Raw genomic sequence first — 21,850 nt, forward strand, 5'->3', positions numbered from 1 at the left:
TAGTTGTGTTACAGTATATCATTTGTATGCTAACAAGTAGGTTTCTTTTTTTCAGCCCCCCCTTACTCAATGACTCTGGGCAGGGTTTGGTTAGTGGGGCACTCATTTGTATTCTGGGCTGCTAGGCACCCATTGGCCGCCACGGCTCCTGTGCTGTCTCGGGCCCGAGCTGTTCATTGGTTCGGCGTAAGGGGTTTGCAGTGGGAAGGCCTGTGGGATTTGTTGTCTGCCAAAGCCCGTAAATGGGGCCTCCCTGATGATTTGGTTGTACACCTGGGGGGGCAATGATTTAGTCAAGTGGCCTGGCATTGCCCTTACTATACAGATTGAGTCGGACCTGTTGCGGCTAGAGTCACGCTGGCCCGGTCTGCTTATTGTGTGGTCCGACATCGTTCCCCGCTTCCACTAGCGTGGTTGTCGGAACGTGGTGGCCATAGAGGGGGCCAGGAGGAAGGTGAACCACGCCGTGTCCCGGTATGTGGTGTCTAGGGGCGGTAGGGCAGTCAGGCACCCCACTATTGTGAAGGAGACCACCAGGTGATACAGGCCTGATCGAGTTCATCTTTCGGACTCCCATATGGCGGTGTTCTTACAGGATATTTTCTCTACTTTAGGTTAGTTTGGTAGTGTAGGTTTTGTTTGTTTTGGGTGGCCGATCCTGGTTCCGTGTGGTGACCCAGCGGGATCTTTGGAACTGAGGCAGTGGTGAGAAGGCGCTCTCGAACAGCACTCAGGTGGGATGTCAGGTGGTCTCTGTGTGGTATTGCCCCCCCTTTGCCAGTCTCGACTCAATGCGGTGGGGCATTGGGCACTTCCATGGGGCGCAGGCCATAGGAGGGGGTGGCATGTCTGGCACAGCGCAGGCTCTACCCAATAGGGTCATACCATTTACAATAAATATTCCATGACCTTTAAACTTACGCAGTTGGTGTCCGTGTCTTATTTATAGTATAAGGTGTTTCAGTGTGAGTTATTTCTAGGCATAAGAGTTAAGTAAAGGTATAGGCCAAGCAACATAATTCACTAGGCGCCTTAATAATATGCCTCTGGCTTTGTTTATCACAAGTTGTGTGTACAAGTCTTTGAACTGCTGCATAGAATAAAACAAACTGTACAACCATTAAATATTCACATTTATTTCCTCTAATCGTCAGAGGACTTTTCCTGGGAGTAGGCCTGAGAAATGGCTTCACAATTTTATGCTTTAGAAAAACATTCTTGAACCATTCCCACACACCACACGTCGTTAAGTACTGTAGGTACATTACTGACATATTTCGGGTCACTGATGGCTTGATAATTATGTCATCCTAAACTCATTCCCACTTTTTTTTTTACCATTTTTAATGACCTTATGATGCACTAAGGGATCTGTATGTTATAAAATAATACTTGATGCTATATGCCTGTAAAGCTTAACTACAAATGCTAAGTTCATGGAAAATATCAATAATACAAAATGTATATATACACTTGTGGGCTTTGCAGCATTTACAGAACGTAGAAATACAATATGATTCCAAATTACTGCAGCGTGTAAAATGTATTTGGACATTATTTCCTTCTGAGGGGTCTTAAACACAGAAATATAGTGCCCACTTGGCATAATGCAGTAATGACATGGGTGGCAGAGAAATACTTGCAGGTATTGTCACACGTCCACCACAGTTGACTCCTCATTTGGCAATAGGTGAACTAATAAATTCAATTTGCATTATTTCCTTAATGAACATACAGAAAACTGAATAAACACAGCAAAGTGGATCCAACTTATTATAGTTCTGTTACTGTGGATCAGGGGTGTGAAAACCTGTCCTCAAGATCTACCAACAATTCATATTTTTCAGGGAACCTGTTTATCTATAGTAGGAATGAATACAGCAGGTTTGAAAATGTGACAGTTAGTAATGATTACAGTTGTGCACCAGCTAGGTGATTTGGAAAACCTGGATCGTTGGTAGATCGAGGACTGGTTTGGCCTTCCCTGCTGTGGATTAATGATCTGAAGATCAATAATAATGAAAATCCAAATGTTTGATTTCTTTTTTTTAATCTTATACAGTAAATAACATTATTTGATGATGACATTCCTCTCACAAACAGGGTCCTCTCTACCCACCTTCTTCATCAACATCTTATATATTTGTTCTGTGTTATGTATGACTTGTTCTTACAGTATATATGGTTTCTTACGCCTACTGTCCGGTGCTGCAGAGTTTGTGGTGCCTTTATAAATAGACAATGATGTTTGAACTCAAGTTAAATATTGGTGTGTACTTTTCAACTATTTTTGTTCAACAAAGTGTTTATATACATTTTATTTGGCACTTTGCTACACTTTAAGAAGGTCATTTTCGTCTTTGGGTAAAATTTGAAGGTATAGGGAAGGGGAACAGTCAAGGGAAGTGGGGGGGGGGAGGTATTTCTTTACAGATCACTTTCTCCATAAAGAGCGCTGGAGAAGGACATATAATCCAGAGCTCCTGAAATGCTATCTGCACCAATGTATTGAGTCATACGGGTGATGCAATATTCGGCCTGCTCTGGAGGCAGTTCTCTGCGGAGTTCATCAACAGTGATGTAGCTCTGAAAAACAAAGACAACAGGTAAGAAGACTATAGCCCAGACCTTTATTTTTTGATTTAAAAGTTTTTTTTATTATTTTATGTGATATTCAGAAAGATGACATGTAATCACAGGTAAATACAGTAATTAAATAAAATATGATCCTTAATGAGTGATACAAATCAGAAATGCGATGATAATATATAGTTTGTGTTTCCATATCTAGAGATAGTCCAGGAGCTAGAGAGTAATGAGATATCCAACATAATTGGCGTCTCCAGGTATGATCGCATAATGATATAACAAACCAATATCAACAATAGTGTACTTAATAACCGTATTAACCGTATCTTATACATATATTATATCTAAAAGTTTAATAAAGAACCAGGATGGGAGACATATTGAGACGCCACAAGACACAGAAGGGGTGACATGTGGGGGGGGGGAGAGGAGAGCGGGGGGGGGGGGGGGGTGTATGCGTATAGAGCCTGCAACACAGCAAATAGAGACTTAACAACATTTCTAAGGGAACACGTCGGCATGTGTCTTTCAGCTTCTATTTAGTTGTTGAGACTGGTGAACAAGATTAGTACAAATTGGGATTACAAAAGTTCAGTACGTTAGGCCAGAATAGCATCAATATCTTCTGTTGAGATATGAGCAGTCGCTAATGCTTTTCGGTGTTCATCAAAAGTTAGGATATATGGGTACCATTTCCGTATAAAGGAGGTTGGGGAAGGGTCCTTTGTGGACATCCAAGAACGTTTATCAAATAACAGTAGTTGGAATAGTTTAGTTTGAAGACCACAAATTGTCGGCGTGGATGAGGAGATCCAGTGGATCAAAATTAGTTTTTTTGCTACTGTGAAAAGTATCGTTAGAAAGGGGACTATAGAGGAACAATGGTAGGTAGATATCCAATCATCAAAATAAAGGCACAAACAGACCATTGGGTCTAAAGGTAAATGTTTAAACACTGTTTTGGTAAGAAAATTGAAGATTTTACGCCAGAATTTCAGTATTTTGGAACAGGACCAAAAACAGTGAAAGAATTTGGCATCTCTAATTCCACACTTTGGACAAGACCCGGTAGCCATCGGGGACATGTGCTTACTTTGTGCTGGAGCTATATATAGTCTGTGTATTGTTTTATAGTGCACTTCCTGTAAGTAGGCATATTGGAGTATTTTAAATGTGTTAGTAAAGGAGCCAAATAGTTTCCTTGAGGTATTGATGCTGGGTATATCTTGTGATAATGAATGAATGAGGGGAGCGGGGGGAGAGGTAGTGGGGGTTGAGAGTATAATATTATATAAGAATTTCATTTTGAATTTGTTATTGTATAAAAGCTGGTATAGTGGGTCAAGAGGGTCTGGTTCTTGGGTAGAGAGTATACATGCTATTTTCGGGGTGATATAGTGCCTGACCTGTAAGTACATGTAAAGGTGTGAGTTGGATAAGTCGTATTTGGATTTTAATTGTTCGAATGAAAAGACAGTGCCACCTGGGTCAAATAGTTTTGTGGCTAATTCGAGACCTTAATTTTTCCAAATGTTGAATGTGGGATTGGACAAGGATGAGGGGAAGTCTGGGTTTCCCCAAATTGGTATGAAGGGAGAGATGGTATGGTTTCTAGATAAAGTTTTGTGGATCTGGAGCCAGGCATCATAAGAACCTCGAAATAATATATGATTCAATATATGTGGAGGAATTGATTTCAGGGGGGTATGCAGTAGAGCACTGAGAGAAAAGGGATCAAATATGGAATTCTCTAATAGGGGATCAATATAGTGTGCCGTGTTGTATAACCAATCAGAGATGCATCTGAAGTGGGAGGACCAAGAGTATACTTAGAAATTAGGTACTCAAAGCCCTCCTTCCTGTTTTGTTTTCAGTAATTTGTTCAGAGTCATTCTAGATCTTTTACCATTCCATAGGAACCTTGACAATAATTTATTTATTTTTATGACGTCATGTTTAGGAAGGATACATGGGAGCATTTGAAGGGTGGAAATATCACACTTTTAATTACCGCGGCTCTTCCCAAGAGGGATAGGGGGAGTTTGGTCCAACTGTCCAGTTGATTCTCGATCGTGTGTATTAGGGGAGTGAAATTTGTTTTGTATAGGCTATATGGGTCTCTAGTTATGTAGACTCCTAAATATTTGATGTGAGAATTTTGTACTTTAAACTGGGTCATTGAGGGGTGGGATGCTATAGTGGGTGAGAATGGAGTAATTGGGAGTATTCAGATTTACTAACATTTATCTTATAGCCTGATTTCGGGGTGAAAGATGATATTACATTCGTTATTACTGGGATGGAAGAGACGGGGTTAGAGACAAATAACAGCATATCATCTGCAAAAAGGGCTAGTTTCAATTCTATGTGATTAATGCATATGCCAGCGTACTCAGGAGCTGATTGTAAGGCTTAAGTAAGGGGTTCGAGAGCAATAGCAAAGAGGAGGGGTGAAAGGGGGCATCCCTGTCTTGTACCTCTATTGATATGGAAGGGGGGGGGATAGAAAACCATTACAAGCTATTTGAGAAGAGGAAGAAGTGTAGAGAGTTTTGAGAAAAGAAATGAAGATGGGGGGTATTCCAAATTTCTGCATAGTGTTGAATAGGTGTGGCCAGAGAACTAGATCAAAGGCCTTCTATAGATAGTATTAAGTTAGGGGAGTCAGAGCACTTGTTTGTGTATAATGCCTGGGTGGCTGCGAGTACTTTCCGAATATTTTTCACCGAATGTCTACCTGTAATAAACCCGGTTTGATCTTGATGGATGATATGAGGCATTATAGGGCTTAAACGGTCAGCTAAGATTTTCGTTAGAATTTTATAACAGTTTAGCAATGAAATGGGTCTATATGAGCCTGGATTGGAAAGGTCTCTGCCCGGCTTGGGGAGTACTTTTATAATGGCTGAGTTGAAATGAGGGGGAAGTGTGGTGCTCTGAAGAATATGATTAAAAACATTTACCAAAATGGGGGCAAGTTTGTCAGAGAAGGCCCTGTAATAATCACCAGAAAAGCCATCAGGGCCCGGGGCTTTGGCAACCTTTAAATTTTTTATAGTTCTGGTCATCTCTTCCAAGGAAATGGGTTTAATCAGAGATGTTATAAGATGGGAGGGGGCTTGCGGATAGATTAATGATTCCCAGAAGTCAGGAGTATATTGAGGTGAGGGTTGAGATGGCCCATTGAGCAGACCTTTATTTTTAATATTTGTGTATTTTGACCACACAGTATTGAATCATGTCACATTCTTCCTGGTAGGCTAATTCACTGACCTTGTCTGATGCCAAAATCTTGAATGAAGCCATAACTTGTTCAGCAGTGTCAGTTTCTGCTGTCTCCCGGGTCATAAAGTCAATGAAGGCCTGGAAGGTGACAACTCCTGTGTTGTTAGCATCCACCAAAGTCATGATACGAGCAAACTCGACTTCACCCTAGGAAGAGAAAAAAACAGGACTTTGAGATATTGGAATAACTGTAATTAAAACCAGCAAACAAACTAATCATAAGAGGAATATAAATTAACACAGTTGTAAAAATGAACATATACGTCAAAATTGTAATACCTTCTATAATAGTTGAGATGTTTAAATCAAGAGTCAACCAAATTTGTAATATTTAGCTATTTTGCATTTTGAACCAATTTATAAAAAAAAAAATCATAAACATTGGCTAAAAGTGCCACACAAATTGAGCATCATAATCAGCTGAAACAATTGCAAGCTTAGGGATAAATAATTTCGGTACTTGTTTCCTAGCATGGCGCCTGCGATTTGTATCGCAAGGATCGGGACCGAAAAAATTGCATGCGATGGATGCGATTTTGACATTGGAATCCATGTAAAATGGTTCCTGAGACCCAATTTTACATTGTGCCCAATGTAAAAAGCCCCAGAAACCCCAAATTTAATTGCATACCCCCCCTCATGGCTGAAATGTCCCCCCTATTGTTAACGCTACCCCACTATTGACGCCAACCCGAAGCGTGGCGAGCGCAGCGTTACGCATCCTCCGACCTTTTCATACCCCCACTATCCACGTCAGGTGGAGTTGATTTTATAAAGTGTGGCGAGCGCAGCGAGCCACTGAGCCCGAAGCGTGGCGAGCGCACGCGCATAACTTCACAGGTATACGCGTCCCCTCGCGGGGCTCGCTGCGCTCACCACGCTTCGGGCTCGGTGGCTCGCTGCGCTCGCCACACTTTATAAAATCAACTCCACACCGACGTGGATAGTGGGGGTATGAAAAGGTCGTAGGACATGTACCGCCGCCCCTCGCAGGCTTGCTGCGCTCGCCACGCTTCGGGTTGGCGTCAATAGTGGGGTGGCATTAACAATGGGGGGGACATTAACTTAAGGTATGCGATCGAGTACGATGGGCGCTTTGCTAGGAAACAAGTACCATAATTTCTACTCTTTGATTAAAGCCACTTATTACAGAAAATAAGAATAAGAGACTTCATTAACTGTAAGTCGACAGGTGTAGTATACTGCATTATGTGTCCATGCAATCGTAAGTACATAGGAATGACCACGCGACCCTTAAAACAGAGGATTCTAGAACATGTCGGCACTGTGAGAAATTCCAAAATGGATATGGCAAAACATAAGCAAGCAACTTAGAACAGTGGCCAAACATTTACATGACCATCACCAAGCAGAATCTCAATCTCTGAGAGCATTTGGGATTGAAAAAATACACTTTGGAATAAGAGGAGGTAAGCACTCTTGCACTCTTAAAAAGGGAAAGCTATTGGACATTCATCCTAGGTGGATTACAACCCTCAGGGATGAATGAATACATGAATTTGAGCTTTCTTATAAATCCAAATAAAAACAATAATAAAAATCCTGGTAATTACCCTGATAATTAATAAATCGTGGCGCTCTTCCTTAAAATTAAAATAAATACCATCTAGATGATTTGTCATAGGATGTCAGATCTATAAAATGAATCCATCTCTCCGTCTAGACCCGCGGTCATGACTAAATATTGAAAGACGGATCCCCACAATCCCCACTACATCCCCAATAGTGGTTATGGAAACACTATAACCACAAGCAAGTGAAATGGTTAGGAAAGAGGGTCGTAGTTCCGACAACCCACAACAGTCACCATACTCATGCAGGAATATAAGGCCCTGCAATAATTGTGTTAATTTGGGGATTAAATCAATTAATCATTTATGACAATACACCTTTTTGCACCTTCAATTTTTTGTTTTATTCACTCACACTATATTAGTTTTATTCACTTCACTTGTTTATCACAGTCATTATAAGGAATATCACCTCTGCATAAACAGTAATAGGGACAACAGCAATTTTGCACACTAATGGATATAATCCCAATATACACTGTATCTATCTTATCTTTTCACACTGTATAATATACACGATGTCATGTGCACAAATATAAGACTTCACCCACATTGCACATCCCAATTAACCAACAACATTTTTCTTTAGATGATCATAGAAATAATTGGATAAAATATTTAAAATTAAAAACCAAAAAATCCACTCCTCATTTCCTCAGTCATCAATAAATTTATTTAATAACATGATAAACTCTCACAGATACAGATGGACTGACATCCACACATTTCACATAAATATATTAATATGAAACACTTGAAATTCACGTGGCAGATAGTAAAAATACAGGTAGTGGGATTAATCTATTATTAAATGACATCCCAACCGCAAATCTAACTACTATTATTGGAAGACAAACCTGCCACTCAACTTGAGAATATAATTAACGCCACACAATGAGGCAGAACAAACGTACTAATACCAACCTGGTCACTCATTGGACAATGATCACGTCACTCTTAGCAGAATCAATTCTGACAGGCTGAGAGTCCTGTTATAATCCCCTCCAACCCATAAACCGGGTTGGACCTATGATTAAGCGTAACTGCGAAACGTACGTCAGGCTATCCAGGGGGATGCGTTGCACATAGTCAATGTGACCGATCCCGCCTGGCAGTAGCTGATCGCGTGGAGCGTGTACTGTAGATGCATTAAGCATATAATTGTAATTTGCACTGTGTGTTGATTTATTAGTTTGGTACTTGTGACACAGTACTTAAGGCACAAACGCAAGCACCCAAACCCGCTGTCATACCGCTGTATACTTATATAAACACGGGGGGTACAACAGCAGCCCAGTGTTTTATTATATCTGGACACACTGAGCAAATGTCAAGTGATTATAGTCAATTGGAGGAGTGAATATAAATATTTTTATGTGCACAATACATGCTTACTATATAGACACAGTACTGCAGTGGTTTTACCATGTGCCAGCTGATGGGGACATAAAATCTCCAGTGATTACGTGGAGTTGATTAACCAATATCATCAAGAACCCCTTATCAGCTGGTAGCAAACATTCCGATATTAACGCTGCAGTCTTTCTGTGTGGCTGTCTCAATGATATTGACACGGGATCCCACAGGGGAATATTAATACGTGGCATTGATAATCAGCAGGCATGATGATTGTGCATCAATTGTATCATTCATTAAACTCCCCGCATTAAGCTGATCATCTATCAATAATTGATGGCAGTCTATTGTTCTGTATCACTACATAAGATCCCAATAGTCCAGTGATACAAAATTGCAGAGTGCAACAAAGTTGCAGGAGTCAACCATACACATTGTAGTTGTAGCACTACATTAATCCAACAACAAGCGAATCACTGAGTCTAGATGATCAGTAGCAAAAGACATAACTATAGTCAACTGAACACTTTTGTACTATAATATCATCACACAGTTGCAGGGCAGTCATTGTTCTGTAATTAAAGACACGCACATGACGGCCAGCTCCATTTTAATATTTTTTGTCACTTTATTCACATTTGTCACAATGTTTTTAATATATTTCGCAAGGTATAAGATAGCTGTATTTACAAAACAGTCAGCTTAGAGTGCCCCTTGTAGGTATTATTTTCTTCAGTGCATGTTTGTATTAATTCCTGGGTAGCACCTCCCTAAATACAAGCCCGATTATATGGCAAAAATATAACGAATAGGGAATATCTGAGAAGCACAATATATAAGTTTTGACAATGCGGATTATCCTTCTCCTCTCAATTACTCTTTGGTGTACTCAGGGTTGGGCTGCCCCATAAAGGTTTGGGGAAACCCTGGGTGGGCCTAGGGGCTCCTCATCCTACAGAATGGACTGACGTCTTTTTTCAGCCTTAATTACTATGTTACTATGTATGTGGGATCAGGTTTCAGTCTGTGCACATGAATCCGTGTCAGACTGGGGCATGGGGCATGAAAGGCCCACCTGAGGAATTTAAGTAGAAGGCTCCATATTTGGGGTGTTCCCAGCCACCGCATTTGGTTTGCCTAACCAACAGAAAGGGCATAGACTGGCCTCTCAAAAAATATATATGTTTTGTATGCATGAAAATGCACCAGATTAATAACAATAATGCAATTTTGAAAATACGCCATAGTCCTCTTCAATATAAGATAACATATTTAGAATTTACAATTCAAATACACAGTCTGGAACCTGATCCCTAGAGCAGGATGATCGGTTCCAAAGCAGTGGGGGATTCCCCTGTACACCTATCAGCCAGTCCAAACCTGACTTGAATTATACCTTATACATATGTTTTCTTACACTGCACAGGACTATGTTGTATCTGCAGTGCATTGCTGTTGCTAATGTGTACATTATCATGATGCACTATCAATATTTACTATATATCTATATTTATCAAGGGCCCAGCCCATGCACAGAATACTTTTTAGGCAAAGCAATGCAGCTAGCCACAGTTCTTCTGAAAACTCTCCTTAATGCTACCCAGTGGCCCCTACAACTGCATTCTCCAGTGGGCCCTTCATGTCCCAGTCTACTATACTACTTGAAACTGAAAAATAAAAAAGTTTAAAATAGGAAGGTGCTGATTCACAGTCTTACCAGATCATATCCCATGGAAATAAGGCAAGCACGGAAGTCATCAGGATCCATCATACCATTTCTCTTCTGTAGACAAAAAGAAAATACATTCTTATTTAGAAAAAAATGGAGACAAAAAAAGTATTGTTGAGGCTAATAGTATACATTTATTCTTTATTTCATCCTTGGTATTCTATTTTCTGGTCCTAAAATGATGATTTTTCATATTCATGGCTCCTATTGGTTCTTGGCATCCTATTGTCTGTGCTTTCACACAATACTTACCCCTATTGCCTGTAGGCAACACTCTTAGATCAGTGGCATAACTATAAATGATGCTCCCCCAAGCCAAAATATTTTTAGGCGCCCCCCCCCCCATACACACAACCTCTCTGTCTTTCCCCATGTCCATTTTCCCCACATGCCTCTCAGTGTCCCCCCTGGTCATTTCCACCACATGCCTCTCCGTGTCCCCCCTGGTCCCTTTCCTCTATATGCATCTGTGTCCCTTATGGTCCCTTCTCACCACATGCCACTCTTTGTCCCCCCCGGTACCTTCCCACCACATGCCTATATGTGCCCCCCTTAGTCCACACTGACCACCCTGGTGGGACTTAATTTAAATGAATGGTTGCAGAAAAGGGTGAATCACCAACCTGCTTCTAATTACTGTCATCTGTCTGCCACACACATGGCTGGGAGAGCTGTGATTGGCAGAGGCATCCCTGGGGAGGCAGAGCAGGGAGAGCCCAGCGAGCTTACTGGCAGAACCCATCCCCTGTAGAACACTCTGCCCGTCACCCAGCACCGTGCCCACCTGGACATCCTCTCCCCCGGGACTGGCTGCTATCGTGCTGCACACTGCCCCCAGCAGACTGTTTGACCGACAGTCACCCCCACCTCCTCACCTATGTGCAGCAGCGGGGATGATGCGGGCGGCGGTAGACAGCTTGTACTGTAGCGGTATGTGCCGGCGGGGCGGGAAGCGCTACTGAATTTGAAAAGACTGTCCGGGCCGGAAGCTGAAACTTTCCAAGTCAGCAGCGCTTCCCACCCTGCCGGCACATATCGCTACAACTTCCAGCAGGGCTCTGGAGAAAAAGACTGCACGCTGTCAGTGTAGCATACTGGGTCTGGGTGGGACACTCTTTTCTCTGCTCCCTCCCTGTTCAGCTTTCTGGATCCTCTGTCTGGCCTCTCCAAGCGGGAGCCGGCGCCCACACAGCCCCCGCTCCCCCAAGCAGTGGCGGGGGCTACCTTACACAAGCTACGCCACTGCATTAGATAGTATTGTGTTATGAGACTTTAATAAAGTCTACTTGGGAATTATTGGACTTATTATCATCATCATCATCACTTCTTTTTTTACCACAAGGGTTCTGCAGCGCCTGAGCCATAGATGACTAGGAGGATGACAATTACTACAGTGAATGGGGTGGGAGAAAAAGTTGCCATTCCCCTCATAGTAATTATGTAGTTCTTTATAAATAAGTAAATCATTACCAAGCTGATTGTTCTGTTCACTTATTTTATTTTTTTAAATAAAATTTCTAAAGAAAATTTGAGCACATTTATGTTAAATATGACTTTTTACTTAGATACTGTGTTTGAAGGCTTAAATGGATTTTGGTTGCATATAAAAGGATAAATGAAACATTTTACAGCTAAAATGATTAAATGGCATTGTTCTACAAGAGGAAGAACTGTGTATTATTGACTCTATACTTCTATAAAAGCTAATAGTTATAAATTAAGTATGCATTTGTATTGTCCATTCAGCTTGTTGGTGAGTAACAGACTTACCCTATCAAAGTGGTTGAATGATGCACGGAACTCATTCATCTGTTCTTGGCTGATGCCCTTGGCATCACGAGTTAGAATCTGGTTCTCAACCTCATTGATGGTCCTAGCGATTGTAGTGAGGAGCTGCTCCCATCCCACACGGATGTGCTAAAGGAAAGGTAAATGCCAATGTAAAAATGATTTGGTACTTGTTTCCTAGCAGGGCGCCCACTAAGCAAATTGCTTAGTGGACTATTCTGCATAGGAAAATTGCATCGCATCGCATGGGCCATTTTAGTGCCGTGCGATGCGATTTTTTAATGTAATTTGTTCCCTGCTCTGTATGCCCCAGGGGATCGCATCTCATCGGATCGCACCTCCCGCAAAATCACGTGCGATTTTATAGGGTGTGCAATGCCATTACATTAGCTATACAATAAAATGATTTTATGACATACAAAGAGGTTTTAGGCACCCTCCACTATCCACTCCACCCCGAAGTGTGGAGAGTGCAGCGAGCCCCGTGAGGGGCGGCGGAACGCGCCCTCCGACCTTTTCATATCCCCACTATCCTCGGCGTGGAGTTGATTTTATATAGTGTGGCGAGCGCAGCAAGCCACTGAGCCTGAAGCGTGGCGAGGGGACGCGGAATACATGTAAAGTAATCCGCGTCCGCTCACCGCACTATATAAAATCAACTCCACGCCGACGTGGATAGTGGGGGTATGAAAACATCGGAGGAAGCGTTCCGCCGCCGACGCTCGCCACGCTTCGGGGTGGCGTGGATAGTGGGGGGGGGGGGGGGCGTAAAACATCATTGTATGTCATACAATGATATTACTGTTTAGCTATTGTAATGGCATCGCACACCCTATAAAATGCCCATGCGATGCGATTTCACTACGTTAATGTACGCAGGAAATCTGGGCGCCCTGCTAGGAACCAAGTACCAATGATTTACCTGTGGCTGAAACAGAAGACTCCATTCACAGGCTAAAAAGTTGCTAAAAATTAATCTCTTCTGTATACAAAAACATGGATAGTAATTCATAGAAACACATTGCCTAAAGCATTATTGGACATTACTTTTAATTGTGGAATTCAAGATCATGTGCAAAATGCAAGATTCTTTAGGAGTTGGACTTTGACAGGAATTTTGTTATATACAAAATACAGTATAAATGACAAATACTCATATTGGTGTCATTATAGGGCCTTATTCAGAGATGGATGCAAAGTCAATGTTTCACAGAACTGAGCCATTATCAGCGTGAACACAGGCACAGTTAACCTTTCCTGTTCTTACGTATAGGCTGTGTATGCGTATGCACATGCAAATGAGTTGTGGTCACATTCGTTGGTGTCTCTTTTCATTTCTGGGTGGCAGCTGCACTTGTTGATATCTGCAGCTGCATTAGCGTAGCTCTCTAAGGGCCTCATTCTAGTTAACTCTGACAAAATCATTCTTAGATGGACAAAACAATGTGCACTGTAGGGGGGCAGATGTAAAATGTGCAGAGAGAATTAGATTTGGGTGTGTTATTTTGTTTCTGTGCAGGGTAAATACTGGCTGCTTTATTTTTACACTGCAATATACCGTAGATCTCACTTTGAAGTAAAACCCCACCCAAAACTAATTCTCTGCACAAATAACATCTGCCCCACCTGCAGTGCACATGGTTTTGTCCATCTAAGAAGGATTTTGTCAGAAAGAGTGTACTAGAATAAGGCCCTGAATTAGGCTCATATGAGCTAATTCAGCATGGATCACTAATGTGAGAATTTGCATTTGTCTGTGAGGGGTAATCTGCCGTCCAGACAGAAAAAGAAAATGCCACTTGCTAAATGCCAAGAGAATTGCTAATTGTTAACTAATAACTATCACTAATCCATTCACAAATCCATACAAGTTCCTGAACCAGTGAAGAGGTTTTGTGGTCTGTGGCACTACTGACATCATAGACACAAAAATGCCTGGGCACGCCTACATTTTCCAATTACTCCCAGAAAACAGCAGGTTTCCACCCCCAAACGCCGGCTTCCTGTCAGTCAAACTGTTAATGGATTCTATTTATTTATCCATACCCATTTTCTGTCACTATTTACCCTTGCAATGTGCTATGTGTATGGTATTCATGCACAGTCATTCGATAATCACTTGATTTGCAAATTATTTTAATTGGAGATCAATATTCATTAAGGGAGCAATAGGTAGTACTGAGTAGTGATCAATACTGAATGTGCACAGAGCACTAAACTGCACAAGTATTAGCCACTGATGGTAATCAGAACCACATCCAGGGCTAAGCCAGAGTTCCAACAACAACAGCCCACACTGTGGTTGATTGACAGTTGTTATAATCAATGGCATATGCTTTAGAAGAAAGAAGAAGAAACATTGCACAGCATATTTTCTTGAGAGACACTTTGGGAGGGGTGATATCTGGATCAAGACATTAAATTAATCAGCAAGTGCAAACGGTGTCTCTTTTACCACCAATAACACTCAAACCAACACCACACACATTCGATCTTTTTTTCACGGACCATTGCAATGAAAATATCTGACTTTCTACCCTCTGAAATCTACTCCAAGACCTTATTCCATAGGGTATTCAGAGGTCACAGCTGGGCCCAGTAAAGACAGTCTCCATATTTTATTTCATGTTACCTCTGATGCATGGCAGAGCAGAGATGGACCACTATCCTATCTCTTCTAGATGGCAATACTGCCTCTAGGGAAGTGAAGACCTAATTGGCTTGGAATGAACACACAGAAAGTAGAGTGACACCAAATGTGGTATAACAAATGCTGCCCAAAAAGTCTCAGACCCTTTACAAGAAATCAGATTTCTTTGTCTTACTAAATTTAGAACATTTTGCTAATCTCTGCATCGCAAAATGTATAAGTGCTTATAGTTACTTTGAAGTTATATCAACAGTGGGAAATATAGTGAATTAATATATTGTATATTTGCTACTGTATCTTCAAGTTACAGCACAACAACATTCCTCATGCTCCTCACCTCCATACTGTAGCTTGTGTGTTTGTTGTCAAAGATAAGAGATTCTTGGATGAGTTGGTGATCTCCCTCCAGTTTATCAATGTTGGTCTTATAGGAGATGATATTCTGTTCATATTGCTTGAGATGGTTCATCTGGTCTTCCAAAGAACTGCTAATGTCCACAGATATGCGACCTATCTCCTAATCATGGGGAAATAAATACAGGAACCATAAATCCACAAAGATGATTAGTGTTCGTTAAGGTTTCTCCTGGGATTTAATTGAACTTAGAGTTGCAAAAAAATGCAGCTTGTTCATACTTCCTTAAGTTAGTGTTATAGTATTGCAATGAGTGGCAATAGTAGTTATGTGACAGAATGAGTTGTGTAGGAAGCCAGGTAAGAAAAGCCCTTTAGGCCTAAAATATCACTACCTCCATCTTGGTCTGGATCCAGGGCCCAATGACGTTGGCTTGTGCTGCAAACTGGCGGCGCAAACGTTCATTAGCCTGTTGACGGGCACGCTCCTCCTGCAGGGTTTGGTCTCTGTGGGGAACCAGTTGTTTCACCTGTTTGGCATGAACAAGTAGTAAGCATAGCTTCTGTATTTCCATTCTCCAAACCTTTTTACTTGGCTCATGCTAGCTATTAGTTTTATACCCAATTCACTTACCGTCTCCCACTTATTGCCAATATCGAGGTGGGTAAGGTTGGTGTATGGGTTAATTCCAGACAACTTAATTCCATAGGTCTGAGCAATTTTTTGAATCTCAGCCTGGATGCCCAAAATTGACATCTTTTCCTTGTCAGCTTCAGGCAGGGTAGCCTTGAACTGCTCATGTGCTGTAATAAGGCTCTGTAATACAAAATAAGTAAACAAAATCATATAACCAAATGTTATTAAACTGAAAGCATCTCCACTCATCATGTTGATATTGATTATGTCAGCACTGGTGTAATGTCGGTTCCATGTCATTCTAACCCTAATGAAACCACAATGCTAACCATGTTGACTTCATACAAATGGCAACATTGATAGCATCATAATTTTAACCATGTCGACATTGTCACTGCTGACTCCCTGGCTGCATCCCAACTAAAATGCTCTAGATATTAAAGTGTTTCTCGTCTCAAAGTAAGATTGCAAGTCATAGTGTAAGTGTTGTAATGCATTTAACAAAATAATAAGTAACAAATATTTTAGTACTATTGACAGGGCCATATTTATTTATTTACAGTTTCTTATATAGCGCAGCAGATTCTGTTGCGCTTTAAAATAGTAGACAGTGATAAAAAAAACATTGGTAACAACAGACAGACTTGGAGGTAGGAGAGCCCTGCTGCAAGCTTACAATCTAAAGAGATATAGGAGAGAAACACAAGGACAGGCACCAGTAATAGCATAGCAGTCACACCAAGTTGCAAGTCCAGAAGAAAAGCTATATAATACACAAGTGCCTCAGAGGGTTATGCGTGTAGAACTTAAATATGATAAGCTTGCCTGACGAGGTGAGTTTTCAGGGAATGCTTGAAAGTTTGGAGGCTAGTGGAGAGTCTTATTGTGCATGGAAGGGCATTCCATAGGGTGGGAGCAGCCCAATGAAAGTCCTGTAATAGTGAATGGGAGCTAGTGATCCGTGCAGAAGAGATATATTAAGCCATATTAAGGTTTGAGAGTGCATCAGGGCACTCATGAGGGTCCCTAGCAATGAAATTTCAGATATAATATGCTGGCAATGTTATAAAAAAGTTTGGTACTTATGTAATATCTGGACTCCCGTTTTTCTTATGAGGCCGCGTCCCCTCGCGGGGCTCGCTGCGCTCACCACGCTTCGGCACGGGCATGCGTAGTTGGATAGTAGGGGTATGAAAAAATGGGGTGCATTTAACATGGGAGTCCAGATAATACATAAGTACCAAAAGTTTATAGTGTAAATACTCCCGGCACCATAACTGTGTTAAACACAGTGTAATGTCTCCAGTTCACATTATGCCACACAGAGACCCCATTGCCCATATGCCACAGTGACCCCCATGCTGAGGATGTAGGTATGTTTGACAGTTGACAGTATGTGCCTTGGTTATGTTGTTGTTCATTTTACTTGACCACTAGTAAGAGATGTCCAATTAGACTGTCAGCAAAGCTTGGTGATATATCATCAATGATATGGACAATATCGATATCGTTGATGTTTTCACATATATATCATCCAGTGTGTAAAGTCAATATTGTTAACCATGCGCAGACGCAGGTTGTTAATGATCTCCCTGTTGTCTGTACATGCAGCTCAATCTTACAATATCGTCAGTGACTGCATATACAGAGTTGGGGGCAGGTGACGTCACTGATATCATGAATGATCGACCAGTGTGCATGGCCAAAATCATTCTCCCGATGCAAGAAAAAATCGTTAGTGTGTATCCATCATAAGAGTATTAAACATTTCAACAAAATTATACTGTACTGTAGGTTTTCATTTACATAAAAAGTCCAAGAGAGCGGACTGCTGAGATACTTGTATGGAGACTTGAAGGATACAGTCAGTTGTGGATGGAGAGGAAGTAATCACTCCTAGCTCACCCTCTCCCTGTGGGCTAGGATTTGGAGTTTCCCAACTGCTCGGGACAGGAAATGATCAAATGTGATGAGTTGCAAAATAAAGGCAGAGGTGATCGGACTGATGTCTCTTGCGCTCCTCGGGAGATAACCGGGAATTGTTGGATTGGATCCTTAGAAGGTAACAAAGGGCAGGATAAACCAGTCTGATAAACCTGAAAAGCTGCATAAAGGGCCTCGTTGTTTCAAGATAATTACGAAACAAGGATTTGAAATTGGACCAGGTATTATCCAGTAGTTCTGGACCCCTGCCGCAGATGAAGAATATCGAAGGACACGGATGTTCTTTGCCCTGGCTCGTCAAAGATGCGGGAGAATGTCGACACAAACTCCTTGTGATTTGATAGTAGAGAATCATAACCTTCTCAGAGATGAAATGCCCAATTTAATGCTGAGCCAGGGAATATGGAAATAATGTAAGCAACCTTGGTATGATCAGTGGAGAAGTAATTGGATTGATTGAAGTGGATCTTGGATTGATTGAAGAAACAACAACAGCTCTTGACTTTTGAGCCCTTCGAACTTGGTGGGAGTACGTAGATGGAAATGAGAGGTAGACGGGGTTGCGGAGGGCAAAGATAACCCTTGCACTACTTGATGAGCCCCAGAGCCATAAAGGGTGGTTAGAATATTATCCGGCCCAGTTGACAGTTCTTAGAGTGCATGAATAACCTGTCCTTGAGCAGTCTCCTGGTGGTAAATAGGGGCTGTAAGTTGTTGGATAGTGCTTGTCGTGTGTTCTTGTCTTTTGGCCAGATCCAGTGCAAACTGTCACATATGAAAGGTAACTCTGGTCTGGGACTGGAACGAAGTGGAAGCTTCGTTCTTTAATAAACATAGTCCACATAGAGAGGAACCCTCAAGATATGGAGATAGTTCAGAGTTGAAGGTGTGACTGCAGAATGGATATGGAGTACGGAATCAGAATCAGCTGGAACCAAAGGTAAATGTAGTAACTGGAATCAGAGGATACTGGAGACAACTGGAGCAGGAGAAACAACCTTAGAGCATCTAGAGAATGGAAGTTGGCTGGAACCGGGGAGATGCGGAGATCTGAACAATGCTGCCCATCGATGGTGTGTCGGAGACAATGAGGGAGCACTCCAGGTAAGCATGAATGGCTCAGGCAGATACTACTAACACAGGCATGGGAGAAGTCCACTCATAATGACTGTTACCGATGTTGGCACACAGATGTTGGCTGATATCAAGGTTGACTCTCTGAATGGTGACTGGAAGATATGGATGGTACTGGGTAGATGAGCAGGTAGTAGATGTAGGGAGCAGTGATTGATGATGATGAGTGATGATAATGCGATGGTGACCAAATGTTACGAATGATAGCAGATACAACAGGAGTTAGACTTTGGCTGTAACCAAAGATGCTTCCCAGTAAGGGTACTGGAAGGAGTCAGGTTGTGCAGCAGGATGGAGATTCTGCACTATTTCAAACAGCAGAAGTACAGGAGACCCAAAGGACACAGCTACTTTGTTGACATCATTGCACTAGCTGTATAGTGTTTCTCCCAGCACACTTATAGTGTTAGGATGATGGTGACTGGATACTGCAGGATGATGTTGGAATTGCACCTGCAGGATTGGCAGAGGATGAATCCAATATGGCTATGCCCATACTGGGAACTGGTGGGAAACTCGACATGCAGGAGAAATGGCCTGCAGCCTACACGTATGACAGAAGCAGAGTGCACAATGGAGCGCTGTAAGGAAGAACTGTCTGCAGTGTCATTGTATGTGCCAGGATGACAGAGTGAGTACTGCTGGACGGCACAGGCCAGACACTGGCAGGGCAGGCAACAGAAATGTTGGGGCCCGGTACATTGATATCTCTGGGCCCCCCAGAGATACACACACATGTACAGTTAAAGACAATGGAGGACATATAAACATAGCCGAGACAGCAGACGCCACTGAATTTAGTATTAGGGTGGCAGTAAACCGCAGAATTTGGTGCCATCGAAGATGGTTTACGTAAGAGAACAAAAGCACATGAGGGAAGGGGAATATGGCCCTGCTTGTGAAAAAAATAAAATAATAAATATATATATATATATATATATATATATATATATATATATACACACACATATATATAATCTCTGTGTGGAGCACTCCAAACAATGAACACACTGCACAGTGATCACTACATCATTACCATAATCACTGTGCAGTGTGTTCATTGTTTGGAGTGCCTCCATACAGAGGTTCTATGTTGCGGTCCCAGAGTTGATATTGGGATCCCTGGAAGGCACCCTTGGAAAATTTCTATCTGCATTGCCGGTAGTGCTGCTCCCACTGGAGATTATATATTTATATTTTTATATATATATATATATATATATATATATATATATATATATATATATATATATATATATATATATATATATATATATATATATATATATACATACATATATACACACATACACACACACACACACACACACACACAGTATATAAATGTCGACTGGTGGCGGCACATGCTAGAACCAGAGTCGGAGTCACATCATGGATGCCACTCTGTTTCTAGCGTGTGCCGCCACCAGTCGACATTTGTATTTTGGCCCTTTGGTGAGCACCGCACAATACTTACAGTACAGGTGTGCTGCTCCAACTCAATGTGTATACCAGTGTTTCCCAAACTGTGTGCCGTGGCTCCCTGGGGTGCCTCAGCACACTTGCAGGGGTGCCAGGGTTTGTTCTCAAAATGGGCAAAACCATGTGCACTGCAGGTGGGGCAGATGTAACATGTATAGAGAGAGTTATATTTATGTGAGTTATTTTGTTTCTGTGCAGGGTAAATACTGGCTGCATTTTTTTTACTCAGCAATTCAGATTTCAGTTTAAACAAACCCCACCCAAATCTAACTCTCTCTGCACATGTTACATCTCCCCAACCTGCAGTGCACATGGTTTTGCCCATTTGAGAACAAATTTGTACTGCGATCAGATCTGAATAAGGGCCTTGGTTCTTTAGATCACAGAATTCCATCTTAAAGGGGAAGTATCCTCTAACACAGTGGTTCCCAAACTGTGCGCCTTGGCTCCCTGGGGTGCCTTCGGAGCACTTGCAGGGGTGCCTCAGATTGTTGATCCAGAACCAATTCAAATTATTTATGTACAATGTAATAGGCAAAATCAGTGCTTGTGGCTTTCAATTATAAAATATGTGGATAAACACTAGTGAATAATTTTCTTCACCATATAACTGGACCTAAGGATGATATTTATTTTTGGTAACAAACTTTTGGCCTAGGGGTGCCCTGAAAAATATTCTGATACTCTAGGGTGCCGTGATTCAAAAAAGTTTGGGAACCACTGCTCTAACATCAACATATACTTTATAGGATGCATCAACACTGAATATTTTTTTATTTTTCAAGATCCACCTCTTGTAGTTGTGTTTTTGTTCTGTTCAGGACTTCAGCATCAGTTGTGTGTGCACACTAAATTTAATAATCAATATATATTTTATGAGTAATACAAAATAATAATGTATCAAACTTTCTATAGGATTTGTCCACATCTTCTCTGTTTTAATAGTTCTAAATAGTGGCAGGCAGCAAGAAATGGGTAATGGGCACCACAATCACCCTCATGGGCAGTAGCGGAACTCCCGGAGGCAATGGAGTCATCTGCCGCCGGGCGACAGCCTTAAAGGGGGCACTGGCTCGCTCCATTGCCCCTCGTGTTCCATTCATTTAAGGTGCTGCCCGCAAGTGAAGTACCATTAATGTATGCAGCGGCGATGCCCCCCCCCAGTCCTCCCTGTCACTTGGTTGGCTGCCGCTGTACTCACTGAGTGACAGTGGCGTGAGCACATGAGAGCCAGCCAACACAGTGACAAGAAGCTGGGAGTCGGGCAGGAGACAGTCCGGATGCCAGTGCGGATGCCACTCAGGGACGGA

General features: G+C 41.8%; 1 protein-coding gene across 2 annotated transcripts in view; it reads right to left on the minus strand.

Moving 5' to 3' along the window:
- Positions 1-1,127: 1,127 nt before the first annotated feature.
- ACTN3 (actinin alpha 3) overlaps positions 1,128-21,850 on the minus strand; it is a 136,523-nt gene continuing 115,800 nt past the window's right edge. The window contains exons 15-21 of one of the 2 annotated variants that reach the window (XM_083165272.1): positions 15,978-16,160; positions 15,739-15,873; positions 15,327-15,506; positions 12,322-12,468; positions 10,540-10,605; positions 5,863-6,021; positions 1,128-2,586 (exon numbers count right to left, since the gene is read on the minus strand). In XM_083165272.1, the coding sequence (XP_083021398.1) occupies positions 2,428-2,586; positions 5,863-6,021; positions 10,540-10,605; positions 12,322-12,468; positions 15,327-15,506; positions 15,739-15,873; positions 15,978-16,160 (1,029 nt within the window). In that variant the 3' untranslated portion in view covers positions 1,128-2,427. The remainder of the gene's footprint in view (positions 2,587-5,862; positions 6,022-10,539; positions 10,606-12,321; positions 12,469-15,326; positions 15,507-15,738; positions 15,874-15,977; positions 16,161-21,850) is intronic. The other variant, XM_083165273.1, reaches the window with a different exon arrangement.

Source organism: Crinia signifera, chromosome 11 (genome assembly GCF_055691185.1).
Source record: "Crinia signifera chromosome 11, ASM5569118v1, whole genome shotgun sequence".
Classification (NCBI taxonomy): Eukaryota; Metazoa; Chordata; class Amphibia; order Anura; family Myobatrachidae; genus Crinia; species Crinia signifera.